General features: G+C 59.3%; 2 protein-coding genes and 1 non-coding gene across 14 annotated transcripts in view; 1 reads left to right on the top strand and 2 right to left on the bottom strand.

The window, feature by feature from the left end:
• The window catches only part of RNF123 (ring finger protein 123), a 31444-nt gene extending 19200 nt beyond the window's left edge, over window positions 1–12244 (bottom strand). Inside the window, exons 1-17 of one of the 12 annotated variants that reach the window (XM_067754430.1) lie at window positions 9750–9835; window positions 9340–9481; window positions 8155–8272; window positions 7797–7881; window positions 4552–4640; window positions 4333–4427; window positions 3859–3913; window positions 3661–3746; window positions 3270–3356; window positions 2971–3038; window positions 2651–2776; window positions 2147–2261; window positions 1959–2063; window positions 1400–1525; window positions 1166–1258; window positions 1021–1094; window positions 99–216 (exon numbers count right to left, since the gene is read on the bottom strand). In XM_067754430.1, the coding sequence (XP_067610531.1) occupies window positions 99–216; window positions 1021–1094; window positions 1166–1258; window positions 1400–1525; window positions 1959–2063; window positions 2147–2261; window positions 2651–2776; window positions 2971–3038; window positions 3270–3356; window positions 3661–3746; window positions 3859–3913; window positions 4333–4427; window positions 4552–4640; window positions 7797–7881; window positions 8155–8236 (1404 nt within the window). In that variant the 5' untranslated portion in view covers window positions 8237–8272; window positions 9340–9481; window positions 9750–9835. The other 11 variants (XM_067754434.1, XM_067754432.1, XM_067754436.1 and 8 more) reach the window with 11 other exon arrangements.
• Window positions 7291–7363, bottom strand: TRNAE-CUC (transfer RNA glutamic acid (anticodon CUC)). The gene has a single exon. It is a non-coding gene; the product is annotated as a tRNA-Glu (tRNA).
• Window positions 10712–15488, top strand: MST1 (macrophage stimulating 1). Its single transcript, XM_067754446.1, has 18 exons — window positions 10712–10820; window positions 11490–11637; window positions 11717–11829; window positions 11913–12027; window positions 12108–12244; window positions 12325–12445; window positions 12596–12714; window positions 12889–13057; window positions 13239–13369; window positions 13460–13562; window positions 13711–13847; window positions 13940–13975; window positions 14066–14186; window positions 14358–14435; window positions 14576–14722; window positions 14803–14909; window positions 15011–15150; window positions 15254–15488. Exons 1-18 carry the CDS (start codon window positions 10727–10729, stop codon window positions 15413–15415), a joined length of 2178 nt encoding a protein of 725 aa, XP_067610547.1. The 5' UTR covers window positions 10712–10726; the 3' UTR covers window positions 15416–15488.
• The last annotated feature ends 13 nt before the right edge of the window (window positions 15489–15501 follow it).

Raw genomic sequence — 15501 nt, 5'->3', positions numbered from 1 at the left:
AGCCCAGGAAGGGGCCTCGCGTGTCATGTACAGGTGGTTCAGACACCCCGGGTCAGCCCTCACTGTGACCACCGCCCACCCAAGTCAGGGCTGCCCACCTCCCTGCTGGAGCGGTGGGGCCACCAGGTGGTGGGGATGAGCTCCTGTAGGCCAGCCTCCTCCACACGCAGGGGGCTCTTGATGTAAAAGAAGACAACGGACCGGAGCACGTCGAAGCTGGTGGTCGTTAAGGCAGAGCTCCGCTCACCACAAGGTGCCCCGTACACCCTCATGAGCCCTCCCGAAACTTACCCACCTCTGGATATGCCCACCACAGCTCTCCCAGTCCTCAGGGTGCCATCGCTGCTGTGTGCCTGTCACCACTGACTGTGAGCCCAGAGAAACAGCTGTGGCTGTCAAACCCACCAAGCCCAATTCCAAGCAAGGGCACGATGAAGACTTGTCACAGGAACAGATGACGGTGGGACAGCTGGAGAGAGGGCCTGGCAGCCTCTCTATTTGTTTCTGCCTCCTAGAGGCTGAGGACCCCACAGAGAGAAGACAGCTACTAGCACAGGTTTCCCAGCCAGGGGCCCGAAGCTATGCTCTCTCTCCTGCACCTGCAGTTCTCAACGTTATAGGGAAACAGGAGGAGCTGACTCCTTCGAGAAGATTTCATAGGAACCCCCGCCATGGAGCACAGATAGAAGTGCAGTGCTTTGGCTGAAGAGGGCAGGCGCTGATGGCTCCCCCCTGCCCCCCACCCTCCACCTCTGGGTGGCCCAAGAGCCTGCAGGCATCTGGAAATCCCTGCTCAGGCCAGCCAGCCAGCCAGCCTGGATCCTTTGCTCTACCCTCCCTGCTCTGTAGAGAAAGTGCTGGGAAGGCTGGGTCCTGGAACAAGGACTCACACGCTGGGTGGCTCTGGTCTTCCTGAGCCTCCGTGGGGAACCCTGGGCAGAGGCACACCACCCTCCCTGGTTTCTGCTGACCCCAGAGGGCACCGCATGTCTGGCCTGCCTAGTAGCAAGGAGAGGATACAGGACGTGGCTAAGCAGAAACTTGCGGGACTTCTCATGACTGAGGATGGCAATGGTGAGCCGCAGGTAGCGGATCTGTGGGGAGAGGGTGCTCAGAGTGGGCAGGTGAGGCCCAGGGGGCTCAGGGCCAGGGCAGGAGCTCCTACCTGCAGGCCCAGGTCAGGGACGATGGGCGAGAACCGGTACAGCCGCAACAGGGACATCATCAACTGCTTGAGGCAATCTTGCATCTCATAGTCCTGGAAGAGGGAGGTGAGGTTGCACAGCTACCCGCTGAGGGCAGGCCCCGGGACAGCCATCTATGCGGCCTTCTCCAACACCCTCCCTGTACTCAGTGGAGCCTGACATCCTGGCCTGAGGGCTGATATCCGGCGCCTCACCTCCATGAAGAGCCACAGGAGATCCAGGACCTGGTGCACCACAGACTGCGCCTGTGCGGGGGTGCCCGCCTCCACGACGCCCAGCAGGAAGCTCATGAGCACGGCCTCCACCAGGTACACCTTGCGCTGCACCAAGGGCGGGTGCCAGTGAGGTGGCAGCCTCCTGCCCCACTCAGGGCCCCCCTGCCCTGGCACGTGGCCAAGGCCACAGATGGACTCTTGGTCCCCGTCAAGCAACCCCAAGTCATGGATGAGCCCTTCTGGGGTCTGATGGAGACACAGGAAATGCTGCTACCCAACAACGCCTCTGGGGCTCTGCACATGCCATTCCCTTGGACTGTGATGTCACCACCCCTCGATCTTCTTTCTAGGAAGCCCCCTGATACCCTCAGCTGGAAGTGTCTCCTCCTCACCCAGTGACATCCTTGGGGTTTAAGGGCTCTGGTCACAGGGGCCCCTGACAGGTGATGCTGCTGGACCTCATGCACCTCAGCATCCCAGCCCTCAGCAGGGGTGTTTCTATCATGGCCCGCCTCTCCCCTCCCTAATGTCCCCTCACCAGGAGCGGTGCGAAGCGATGGAAGATGTGAGCCAGTGTGAGGAGGACGGTGGGCTGGCCCTGCAACTGCCACTCAGAGCTTTCCTTCTCCACCAGCCGCCCTTGCTGTGTGGGCGGGGAGGAAGGGACTGTGAGAGGCAGAGGGCTGTAGAAAGCCCCCAGCATACCCGGCCCAGACGCTGGCTCACCACGGGGTCCAGCTCCACGCTCAGCACTGCCTGGAAGCAGCCCAGCAACTCCTGTGCCCGAACCAGGTCGGCGCTTGGTGGGTCCTGCAGGGGCCGGTAGCCCACCACTGGGTAGGTGCCACAGAGTTAAGCCAGCAACACCTGATCTGTGGCTCAGAATACCTACCCCCTCCCACTGAGACCCCTGCAGAAGGGCCTGGGCTCCAGGGCAGGGCTGAGAGGTCAGATTGCCTGGTTTGCATCACAACCCTCCCGTTTCTCTGTGAAGCAAAACTTCTCTTGCCACTTTATGCTCTTCACCTGTTCAGTGGAGACAGCAATGGTACCCACCTAACAAGGTTGCTGCAAGCATTGTCCTCAGCACCCACCTCAGCTGTACCCTACTCACTCTTCCCGGCAGCAGGGCCTGCCACCAGCCCGCAGAGCTCCTGGAGCAGGGAGACCCCCATCCTGGCTTCCTCAAGAGCATCCAAGCAGCCCACAGCCTTCTTCACAAAAGGATATCGCAGGGGACGGCTGCCGAAGTTGAAGGCCACAGACTCCTTGAAGGAGAGGCTGATGGCTGGGAAGTAGGCCATGCCCAGGCCCCTGGATAAGTTCTCAAAGGCAGTGCCCAGAGACACACCATTCCTGGAGCAGAAGGGAGGGTCCATGAGCCAGTGCTAAGAAGGATGTGGCTGAAATGGACCAGTGAGCAGGCCTCTGTGGGGGCTGCCCACCCTCAGGCTACCGAAGCCAGCCTGGCCCCTTACAGGGCCTGGAACACGAGGGCAGACTGGGGATGCCCCAGAGGCCAGGCCTGTGAATAGAGGCAGGAGACTCACAGGCAGAAGGACAGCGTGCCTTCATCCAGGTCGATCAGGCAGCTCACAATGTCCCCCGCTGCCCACGCCTGCCAGGGGAGGAAGACTTATAGATGTGCAGAAGCCCAGCAGCCTGCCCACTCTGCCCCCCTCCAGCTGTGTCTCCACTGCCACCCAGGGGAGACTGGCCACAAGGACAGAGGACCTCAGTCCCTGCCCTCCCCCTGGTGCCCTACATTCCCTCAGCGCTGCCCAGTGGCCCCCACCAAGCTGTGGGGATGGACATGGGCCAGTTGGGCTGCAGGGGGCCCGGGCCTCACCTTCCCGTAGTTCGTCGTGGTCACGTTCCACTTGCGCACCCGGTTGCCATCGTAGGCATAGGAGTTGTGTGTATCTCCAACCCCCTCCTAGGGAGGAACTGTCTGTGAGGTCTGGGGGAGGTGGGGAGGGGCAGGGCCAGAGCCCACCAGCCACCAGCCTTGGACCCACGTGGCTCTACAGAATGGGGCTGATGCTCTGAGGGAAGGAGTGAGGGCTGTTTCGGGGCTGGATTGCCCTGGGATGGGGTGGGACACATTATGTCTCCTCCAGAGGGAAGTCCAGATGAGGGTGCTGAGCAGACCCTATGTGGGTTGGGGGATTGCCTGAGCCCTGATGAGGCCTGCTGCCAAGAGAAGGTCTCCCTGGGAGGGGTCCCTCTCCCACATGTACCTCCTGATTGAAGCGGCAGTTGATCGTGCACCAGCCAATCTGCATGAGCCCCTGGGAGGAGATGAGCACCTCGTAGACCCATTTCCCTGGAAAAAGTCACGTCAAACCCAGCAGGGAAACAAAGACTGCCTCCTGCCTCTGGCCCGGGCCCTCAAACTTCCTCCCAACTCCCTGGGCCACAGCAGAGCGTGGTCTCACCTTTGTACACGCATGTGGTAGAGCGGATAGTACCAAAGTTGCTGTGTCCAATCACCTGGGTGGAGAGCAGGGGTGGTGAACCTCCTCCCGGGCATACGGGGTGCCACCCCAAGGGAGAACGACCCCACTCCAACTCGGCTCGCCTTGGTGGCGACGCCTGTCGTGGCCAACACTGTCCTGTGCCTGAACAGGGTGGAAGGGGCTAGACCCAGGTCAGCAGGGATTTTGGGCCGGGAGCATGATAGGAGGGGCTCATGGCTATGCTGGGAAAGCCTTGGGGCTGGGGTCACACCAAGAGGGTTTCGGGGCTATGTCAGGAGGGTTTGGGAGCTGGGGACTCAATAGTCCACATCAGGAGGGGTCTGTGGCTGCAGCCCCATCAAGAAAGGTCGAGACCAGGGCCACATCAGGAGGAGCTTGGGGCTGTGTCAGGAGGGGCTTAGATCTGGGACCCCACGCCTTGCCCTCGCTCACCCCCAAGAGGTCATCATCCACCAGAAGAAGCCCTTCGAAGCCACCCGTGTGGTCCAGGACCACAGTGGACGGGCCAAGCCGCCCTTCAACCTTTCCTGGAAAGGAGAGAAGAGGGTGTGGGGTTGGGCCAGGCACAGGGCCTGACAGATGCAGAGAGGGTACTGAGCCCCCCAGGCCCAGCCCTGGCTCCCCAGTCCCATTCCTGAGGCTGTCACCGACCCTGGCTCTCCTCCTCCTCCTCCGCCTCCTCGTCCACATGTAACAACTGGTCCAGGTGCTCTGGCAGGTTCTGGAAGTTCAGGAGTTTCCTGGGGAGAGCGAGAGGCTGCGAGGGTCCCAAAAGTCCTTGAAACCAGCCAGATGACGTTAAATCCCTCTCCCAGTCCCTTTCTCCTGAGCTTAGGAGGGTGGCTGCCCAGACTCCAGAAAAAGGGCTGTACCAGTCCCAGATTCTGGCATGCTGGGGGTCAGAAGACTGGATTATCCACTAAATTTGGTGCACCTCAAGACTGTTTAAAAAAAAAAAAAAAAAAGAAGGAAGAACTCTTTCTAAACCTTAATCCTCTCATCTGTATAAATGGAACAAGAGCTGTAGCTCAGAGATGCTGTGAAGATTCCTAGGAATAATGCGCCCTCCGTAGCCCATAACCTCCCCACTCTTGGAGGTGGCTTGTTGATTATGCCTGGGCAGGGAAGGCTGGGAGCAGTGCTGATCCCCAAGATGGTCAGTACCAAGATCAGCTAGTCCAGTCCTTGACCCCAGGTCTGTGGTCCCAGCCAGGGAAGCCTGTGTGTTGAATGAGACATGTCCTGGGAGGATAAAGGGCTCAGCCCTCTTAGCTTCTGGCTGGCTCTGTCCTGGACCCACCTGTAGAGGAGAGTAGAGCACACAGCCTGCCTATCTGTCAGCTGCCCCAGCCAAAGGGCCTAGGAAAATCTGCCTGAGTGGCCCCCTCATCCTCCCAGCACACATGCCCAGAGGAGAAAGAGCTCTAACACTGGCCAGCTAAGTCCTGAGTTCAGTTGCTAAGAATAGCAGGGAATGAGGTGGTGCTGACTAGCAGGGCTCAAAGAGCAGAGGCCTGACGCCCATCTGGATCCAGCCCACAGACTGCTGGCACCTGCTCTTCTAACTCTAATCCCAGTTCCCACCCCACTCATCCCGCTAGAGAGTAGGCTCTGGAAGGGCACGTAGATGGGCCAAAGCACTGACTCTCTGGCAAGGTAGCTTCAACCCAGGCCCAGGGGCCACATGTTCCCACACTGTGAGCTACAACTGACCTTGAGCTACAGGAGGTGGAGATCCATGAAGCCTCCTCCCTACTCCTACTGAGCCCCAGGCCAAGGCGAGCAGGCAGCCGTGCAATGGGGTGCCTCGCCAGTAACATGGAAGGCTGTAGCCAACCCTGTCTCTCAACACCCCAATGCGCCCAGAGATCAAGCAGGCTTCTGCAACAGAATTTCTGACAGGCCCACACCTGGGAGGGCTGCTCTAGTCTTGTGCCTGCTCTTAAGAGCAGCTTCGGGTGGCCAACCTGACACTCAGCCTCAGTGAACGCCTGCAACATTGCCCATTTGGCCAACCCCAGCACTTGCCTACCCTTTCTGGATTGCTCAGGTTCCAGCCCAGAGTTCTGCATCCACACAACCACTGACTAACGGCTCTGCCACCTGCTCTCCCTCCTGGCAGCCACGGCACCAGTGGCAGCAGGATCATTTCTGGTATCACATGAGGTAGGGATCAGATGGCCCTGGGAACAGGCCAGGGCTGGGGTTGGGGTGGAGGTGGGCAGCAGCCCTCCACAAGTAGAAACCCTTTGGTCACCACAGCTGCTTAAATGGAACAGGCAACGATGCTGCCCTTTGGGTCTGCCCAGCGAGCAGAGACTGTGAAAGACAGAATAGCCCTGGCTGGCAAGGGGGCTGAGACATGGGGACACACATGCCTCACTGCAGGGAGAAAGAATGTACAGGCCGGGACTTCCCAGGTGGCGCAGTGGTTAAGAATCCACCTGCCAATGCAGGGGACATGGGTTCGAGCCCTGGTCTGGGAAGATCCCACATGCCGCGGAGCAACTAAGCCCGTGCGCCACAACTACTGAGCCTGCACTCTAGAACCATCGAGCCACAACTACTGAGCCCGCGAGCCACAACTACTGAAGCCTGCATGCCTAGAGCCCATGCTCCGCAACAAGAGAAGCCACCGCAATGAGAAACCCATGCACCACAACAGAGTAGCCCCCACTCGCCACAACTAGAGAAAGCCCGCGCACAGCAACAAAGACCCAATGCAGCCAAGTATAAATAAATAAATAAAAATAAAAATAAAAATTTATTTTTTAAAAAAAGAATGTACAGAACCCTTTGAAGAAGAAATTCAGCAACAGTCCTAAAAGTGATTGCAATTCAAATACTCTAGCCTTGTGATTCCAACCCTGGGCGTCTATGCAGCACTGTTTACAAAAACAAAAGCCCCTCTAAACTAGGGCAGTGATCAGGCAGATTCCTGGACCTAAAAGATGCCCACCGAGATCAATCTGTAGTGTAGAAAAACATTCAGGAATAACGTCTGATGACAAAAATAGGATTTAAACTATACACTTTTGGAGGTGTGGGATATGTTCATGGCACTGCTGGTTTCACAGGTTATCCATGTTAAAATTTACTAGATTGTATGTTTTAAATACATGTAGTTTACTGTATGTTAATTATTCCTCAATAACTTCAAAAAAGCTGACAGTGACAAAAATCTAAAAAAAATTTTCCACACAGCATAACCCAAACTACATACATCATGAGGTAAAGAAAACAAAAAGGAATCACACTCAAATGGTTATATTAGAATAAGAAGATGACAGTTGCTTTTTCTTTTTCTATGTAAGTTTCTGCTAAAGGGCACTCATAACTTTTTTTTTTTTTTTTTTTTTTTGCCGTGTCAAGTGGCTTACGGGATTTTAGTTCCCCGACCAGGGATCGAACCCAGGCCCTCGGCAGTGAGAGTGCAGAGTCCTAACCACTGGACCACCAGGGAATTCCCCACTTGTAGTTTTGATATGAGCTAAACTTAAATACATTAAATTTGCAAGGAATAAAGGGCTGGTGGCATCTGTGCTGTACAGATCAAGCAGAGGCTTCAGAGGGCCAGGGTGCGACAGTGGTGAGGGCAGGTGCACATGGACCAGATGCTGAGTGTAAAATAGGTGCGAAGTGCCATGCTGAGTGCACATCATGCCCCTGACCTCCACTATACTCTCAGAAGGAAGGTACTAGCACTGCCAGGGGAAAGGAAGAGGTGGAGTCCAGAAGGCGGACTCTCTGGCCACAGGTCTCACAGCCAGGAGTGGCAGAGCAAGAACGGAACCCAAGCCAGCCTACCCAGAGCCCCGGCCTCCTTCCCCACAATGCAGTCTCCAGCCTCTGGTCTGGTCCCACAGAGTGAGGAAGGGAGATCCACCTGGCCATACCTGCTGGTGGCTGCCGTGGGTGCACGATCAGTAGAGGAAAAGATGCGGTGCAGGTAGTCGTCCAGTAGCTTCTCGTGCACGATGCCTGCGCCACAGGTCAGAAGGGAGAGAAGGGACACATGGTCAGTGGGGCTCCCAGCCCCTACTGGCCACAGAGGCTCCTGGTCCTAGGCCAGCCACAGGAGTCAGCGGAGCAGTCACGGTGGGTGCCCTGCTCCATGGCTGCTAGTGGAGAAGAGCTGACTCACAGGTACAGGGGGTGCAGGAAGGCCTGAGGCTCAATGCACCTGGGACTTTGCTGCCTCTCTCCTTCTTCCCTCAGCACTAGGAGCCTCATCCCAGCCCTTCCAACCCTTACCTGTGACCCTAGATTTCTCAGCATCTGAGGTCAGCCTGTGGCTCTTTCGGGAGAAAGCCATGCCGGCCCCCTTGGATGCCATCTTTCATCTCTCGTGGGCAGCCAGTGGTCCTGGGGGCTGAAGCAGAGGCAGAGCCTGGCTATTCGAAGCCAGCCAAGGGCCCCCATATTGACCTCAATCCTGTGGTGTCAGGAAGGCTTGGGAGCAGGTGAAGCCACTGCATGCACACTCACGCACACATCAACCCAGGGCAAAGGAAAGCAGGGGCTTCCAGCTTCCTACACGGGGGGTGGGGGGGAGGGGGTCTGGGGCCATGTGACAGGGCCCCACCATGTCCCAGTGCTCACACAGGGCCCAACAGAGAGCAGGTGCCAGATATATGTTTGTTAAACTAAACCAAATGCTTCTGCCGAGTGTGAAATCAGACCCAAGGGTCCAAAGTGAGGTGGCCCAGGAGCAGAGCCCCTGTATCCTTCTCGGTTGTAAGCCACTGTGGGTCCACATCTGGAAGAGAGAACCCTACATCAAGTAGAGTCCACCATCCAAGGCCTTGGTGCCATCTCCAGCTACAAGTCCTGCTTACATCCAAAGCCAGGATCCCCTTCCTCAGTTCCAGAATCCTCCCTTCTCTATTTCAAAGGCCTGCTAGCTTTCTTGCCCCCAATCAAACACACAGCCTCCTACCCCATCAGAGCACCACCCTTGCCCTCCTCACAGGCGCCACTGTCCCCACTGCTGTCCATCCCTCACATACCATGGTGTTGCTACAGCTGCTTCAGAAGCTGCACTAAGTCCCTGGTGCCTGGTTCACTGATCTAGGGCTGTGCTGTCCAACACAGCAGCTACTAGCCACACACGGGTATTTAAATTTCAATTAAAATTAAAAAGTCAATTTCTCAATTATATTAGTCACATTTCAAGGATTCAGTGGCCCTATGTGGTTAATGGTTACTGGACTAGACTCCGAAAATAAAGAACATTCCCATCCTCACATAAAGTTCTATTAGTCAGTGCTGGTCTAGAGGCTGGCCCTCCAGCACTGCCTTAGACAGAACTTCTCTTATCTCACCCCAAACAGGTCCTCTGCTCCCGCCACACACTCTTGCCCACTCCCAGGCGGCACCACTCCTGCCCCTCAGAAAGGTGACTCCCCGCCCTGCCGCCCACCACCAGCCCTCTCACACCAGAGCAGGTGCAGGACAGATTAGACGCTGTCACTCAACTGATGAGCAAACCTTCCAGACATCCACTCCGGGTGTCAGGTGCTGAGGACCCAGGTGAGAGGCGGTGCTTGACTTTGCTCGGGGGCTCCCTGCCACGTCGATCCTGTTCAGCCCCGCCGAGAGTTCAAGGCTTGTAACCGAACCGACCCCATCTCGGATCCCAAGGACGCGAGGGCAGCGCTTGTTTCCCCGAGTCGCCTCTGCCCGGCCCCAAGCTCCGGAGGATCCTCCAGGCCAGCTCCGGCCCGGAGTCTGGCACCACAGGCTGCGACCCCTCGCGCGGCGAGCGCCCTCACACTAGACGGGCTGGGGCCGCAAGGGGAGCCGCGGACACCCGCCCCCCTCGGAGCCCGGCCGCCCCTCACACTCACCCCCAACCTCGGCCGCCGCGTCCGGGCTCACAACATCCGCCCAGCTCTCAGCTACGGCGCCTGTCCAGGGCCAAACCGCGCGGCCGCCGCGCACGCGCACCGACCCGCGCCCGACCTCCGCCAGAGGGCCCCCTCCACAGCCTCCAGCGGGCGGGCTCCCTCCGCGGCCTACAGCTGGGACGTTCCCGGCCCCCGCCTCGCCCCACTGCCCCACTGCCCAGACGCCTCCGACCCCCGCCTACGCAGGAGGAGCTCCTGGCCCAGCCATGTCGTAACGCTGTGTCCTGGGAGAGACCTTGGCCACCTATCTCAACTCCTACCCGTACTTGGAGGTCCGGCCCACAGGTCCCCTAGGACGTCTGAAAGGCCGTGCCTCCCAGGGTCCCTGCCACCTGTCACCCTCACCTCCATTCAGGCCAGAAGGGTGGCCTCGCTCATCTTCCCTGGGATGGCACCTCTGGCGGGGCGAGGGGAGCCTCTCTGGGCTCTGCTGACAGGGGCGTGGGCAGACCTGCCTCCAGCTGGGGCCGATAAGACAGCAAAAGGGGCAGGCTCCTTGAGGCTGGGGCAGGGAATATTCTCCACTTTACGGGGGAAAGCTGAAGCTCAGAAAAGTTTAATATCACCACCTTCGGGCTGGAACCTAGGCCTCTGGCAGCAACCATGTCCACACTGCCCTTCCCTTCAAAGCAGCCTAGGGTGCGGGGAGGGGGAGGGGGTGGGGCTAAGGGAGGGGGGCAGTGGGGCCCTCAAGTGTCCCCACTGAACCTTTCCAACACTGCCCACTACATAGGGAGGCCTCTCGGGGGGCTAAATGTGCCAGAGTGAGGACACTTGTACCTCACCTATAGGGCCTAAGGCCTGGCACCACCCGCATTCCTGCCACTGGGTCTCAGGTCAGGCCCCAGCAAGTCTACAGTGGGGGTGTGGAGACAGAGCCACCCAATCCCGTAGGGACAGGTTTCACAACTTCCCGGATGGGGCTGTGGTGGGTCACAGTGCAGCCTCCAGCCAGGAGGATGGGGTGGCTCCCACTCCTGCTGCTTCTGACGGGGTTCTTAGGGGCCCCTGGTGAGTGCCCTTCCCCTCAACCCTGATCCCCATCTGCGTTCAGAAAGGGGTTGGCCCCAGGCCCATCCGGCTCTTTGAGCCAGGAACTTACTTTCCTATTGGGCATGGAGCAGCGAGTGACCTTGGCTTCTTTCACAGAGCTGGGCAGCCCCAGGAACACATAAACACATTGCCTATTCAGGCCTGCGTTAAAAAGTCTGCTGTAGCATTGAGGCAGTATTAGGGCCACACAGACGCAGGCACACGTGCAGGCAATTACCCCTTATGAGCCAGATCTAATTCTCTAATTTAGCATATGCCCTTATGCTAGTGAGAGCCTAGACTTGGAGTCAGAATGCTTGGGTTGGGCCTCTGCATGGTTAATAAGATACCTCTGAGCCTTCTCAGTCTCATCTGAGAAATTAGATGGGATAAGCTCCATGGGGCAAGCACCATCACCCACTGCTCTCAGAGTATATGTTTTACAGCTGAGCCTAGTGCCTTGCCCACTAAACAGGTGCACTAGTGATAACTATCATGCCTGGGCCTGCTTCTCCCACCCAGTACAGGGGTCTGACCCTTGAATGGGCTGACAGGGTCCACTCCAGAGGCCTTGTAGTTTGATCCCCTGAATGAATAAAGTGTGCACGTGCTGATATACATGTGCTGACACGCATGCCCACCCTGCAGGGCAGCGCTCGCCCTTGAATGACTTCCAGGTGCTCTGGGGTACGGAGCTGCAACACCTGCTACACACAGTGGGGCCCAGGCCTTGGCAAGAAGATGTGGCAAATGCTGAGGAATGTGCAGGGCTTTGTGGGCCCCTACTGGACTGCAGGTGAGTGGCCAAAGGACCTAGATAACACTGGAGGTAGGGGAACCTGGGCACTGAGTTACCCTGTGGCTCCTCCTCCCAGGGCCTTCCACTACAATGTGAGCAGCCATGGTTGCCAGTTGCTGCCATGGACCCAGCACTCACCTCATACACGGCTGCAGCGTTCCAGGCGCTGTGATCTCTTCCAAAAGAAAAGTGAGTGGCTGCAGAGAAGGGCGGGCTGGGGAGAGGGCTGCTGGGGTCTCAGGCCTTGTTGATCCTGGGTCTTTTGCTCCCAGTCTATGTTCGGACTTGCATCATGGACAACGGGGTCGAGTACCGGGGCACCGTGGCCATCACCATGGGTGGCCTACCCTGCCAGCACTGGAGCCACAGGTTCCCCAATGACCACAAGTGAGACAGACTGCAGCTCCCCTCTGTCCCTGCCGGCCTGGCGCCTGCCCCCAGTACGCACTGTATTGCTACTCTCACAGGTACACACCCACACTTCGAAATGGCTTGGACGACAACTTCTGCCGCAACCCGGATAGGGACCCCAGAGGTCCCTGGTGCTACACAACAGACCCTGCCGTGCGCTTCCAGAGCTGCGGCATTAAGTCTTGCCGGGAGGGTAAGCAGCTCCGGGTCAAGCCTGGGGCGGGAGGAGCATGCCCACGCCCGTCCACGAACCCATCGGCCCTGTGTCTCCAGCCGCTTGCCTTTGGTGCAATGGCGAGGACTACCGCGGCTCAGTGGACCGCACGGAGTCAGGACGCGAGTGTCAGCGCTGGGACCTGCAGCACCCGCACCCTCACCCCTTCGAGCCCCGCAAGTACGCGTGGGCGGGCTCGGCAGGAGGAGGGCGGGCAAGGGGAGGGCCCAGCACTCCAGAGGCGGGGCGATGTAAGGCAGCACATAGTTGGTTGGGGCCAGACAAGGCCTGAGTCCCAGGCTCTTGTTCACGCCCGGCTACCGCCTCTAGGTTCCTGGACAAAAGTCTGGACGACAACTATTGCCGGAATCCGGACGGCTCGGAGCGGCCCTGGTGCTATACCGCGGACCCGCAGATGAAGCGAGAGTTCTGCGACCTCCCCCGCTGCGGTAGAGCGTGAGGGCGGGGCCTGGGAGGGCACCTGGGACACGTGGGGGCGTGGCCTGGCTGGGACTAGAGGAGGGGCTGGGCGTGACCCGGTGGTGGCCCAACAACAGTGGGGCTCCGCCCCAGCCCCAGTCTCACCTCCCACTCGGGCTCCGACCGGCCTCGATCCATCCAAGGGTCCGAGGCACAGCCGCGCCGGGAGGCCACGACGCTCAATTGCTTCCGCGGGAAAGGCGAGGGCTACCGGGGCACGGTCAACACCACCGCTGCGGGCGTGCCCTGCCAGCGTTGGGACGCGCAGCATCCGCATCAGCATCGCTTTGCGCCGGAAAAGTATGCGTGCAAGTGAGTTGGCTGGCCGCCGCTGGGAGCCTGCTACTCCTGCGGGTGGGACCTGAGGGGGGCCCCGGGCGGGGCTTGAAAGGAGGCGGGGCTTGGGGAGGAGCTGGAGGCTGGGCTCCCGACCAGGCGGGCTGGCCAGCCCATGACCTGGGACCCACCCGGGCTGAGCTGCGTGCTTGCTCAGGGACCTTCGGGAGAACTTCTGTCGGAACCCCGACGGATCGGAGGCGCCCTGGTGCTTCACATCGCGGCCTGGCATGCGCGTGGCCTTCTGCTACCAGATCCGGCGCTGCACCGACGACGTGCGGCCCGAGGGTAAGGCCTGAGCTGGGGATGGACGCACGGGGCCGGAGGGCTGGGGCGACAACCGGCTGACGGTCGCCCCCGTCCGTCCGCCCGCCGCAGACTGCTACCATGGCGCGGGGGAACTGTACCGCGGCTCAGTCAGCAAGACCCGAAAGGGCGTCCGGTGTCAGCGCTGGTCCGCGGGGACGCCGCACAAGCCGCAGTAAGTCCGCCAGCGCGCCTGGTGCCTCCCAGACCGAGGCCACAGGCCCCGCCCGGGACTAACCCTAGGGCGGCATGCCTCGGCTCTGCAACTGGAGGCTTGCGAGGGCTTGGGATTACCCTTTGATTTTGCTCCCCCTCCCGCCTAGGTTCACCCCCACCTCCGCCCCACACGCACCACTGGAGGAGAACTTCTGCAGGAACCCAGACGGGGATAGTCACGGGCCCTGGTGCTACACCACAGATCCGGGGACTACGTTCGACTACTGTGCACTGCGGCGCTGCGGTGAGCACGGGCGACACAGCCCCGGGGCCCCGCCCCTAGCCTCCACCGCCAAAGGCTGGCTCCCTTAACGCGGTTGAACTTGGGTCTTTCAGATGATGACCAACCGCCGTCCATCCTGGAGCCCCCAGGTACGGACTTGGGCCAGTTATGCGTCGTGGTCCCTTTACCCCCCATCTCCATCCAGTCCGGGGTTTCAAACAGCACATTCTATCCCCCAGACCAGGTGCTGTTTGAGAAGTGTGGCAAGAGAGTGACCCGCCTGGACCCACGGCGCTCCAAGCTGCGTGTGGTGGGCGGCCAGCCTGGGAACTCACCCTGGACAGTCAGCTTGCGCAACCGGTGAGGCACAACTGCCTGATTCTCCAAGACAGGGGCTGATGCTACATCCTCTGTGCTTGTGCCAGTAGGGGGGGCGGGAACCTGCCCCAGCCTCACAGATCCTAGCCAAGACATGGCAGGTCCAGCCTGTGTCTGTGTCTCAGGACCGTTTCCTAACCTGCACTCCTCCAGGCAGGGCCAGCACTTCTGCGGAGGCTCCCTAGTGAAGGAGCAGTGGGTTCTGACTGCTCGGCAGTGCTTCTCCTCTTGGTGAGCCTTCCTTGGGTTTGGGGACTCCCAACCCCATGCCTTCCTCTCCCCCTTAGCCACCTTCCCTAGGCAAGCCAATGGGTGAGTGTTGGGCAGCAGACTATTGAGTCTCGACTGATGTAGCAGAGCTTCTCTCTCAGCCATGGGCCTCTCACTGGCTATGAGGTGTGGCTAGGCACCCTGTTCCAGGACCCACAGCCCGGGCAGCCAGGCCTGCAGCGCATCTCAATGGCCAAGATGGTCTGCGGGCCCTCTGGCTCCCAGCTTGTTCTGCTCAAGCTGGAGAGGTGTGTGACAAGTCAAGAGGGTGTGAGGTGGGGCTGGGCCTTGTGGCCTCAGACCCTGAATGCCGTCATTCTTGCTGAAGACCTGCGACCCTGAACCAGCGTGTGGCCCTGATCTGCCTGCCCCCTGAGTGGTATGTGGTGCCTCCAGGCACCAAGTGTGAGATCGCAGGCTGGGGCGAGACCAAAGGTAAGAGTACACTGCAGGGGCATGGACTGTTCCAGGCCAAGAGGCCCAGCCTTGTGTACTACCCACAGACCCTATCCTTCTTCCCATTCTCTTCACTGTAGGTACAGGGGACAACACGGTCCTGAACATAGCCTCCCTCAATGTCATCTCCAACCGGGAATGTAACATCAAGCACCGAGGTCGCGTACGCGAGAGTGAGATGTGCACTGAAGGACTGTTGGCCCCTGCTGGAGCCTGTGAGGTCAGTGGCAGGGCCCCTGGCAAGCTGAAAATGTACTGCTTCACCCCGAAGGGGGCTAGTCTCTACCATGGTCCAGGCCCTCACCAGTTCTTGCACCTACCAGGGTGACTACGGGGGCCCACTTGCCTGCTTTACTCACGACTGCTGGGTCCTGGAGGGAATTATAATCCCCAACCGAGTGTGCGCACGGCCCCGCTGGCCATCCATCTTCATGCGTGTCTCTGTGTTTGTGGACTGGATTCACAAGGTCATGAGGCTGGGCTAGTCCCAGCCTCAATCCTGTGGGCCTTGGGGAGGACGAAGCTTTCTGTCAGACATAAAGCCACCTTTCCTCTTTATGCCTGTGCAGGG

The sequence above is a fragment of the Pseudorca crassidens genome, chromosome 10, assembly GCF_039906515.1.
Source record: "Pseudorca crassidens isolate mPseCra1 chromosome 10, mPseCra1.hap1, whole genome shotgun sequence".
Lineage (NCBI taxonomy): Eukaryota > Metazoa > Chordata > Mammalia > Artiodactyla > Delphinidae > Pseudorca > Pseudorca crassidens.
Note: the sequence above shows the minus strand (reverse complement) of the source record. Positions and strands in the feature narration are given on the sequence as shown.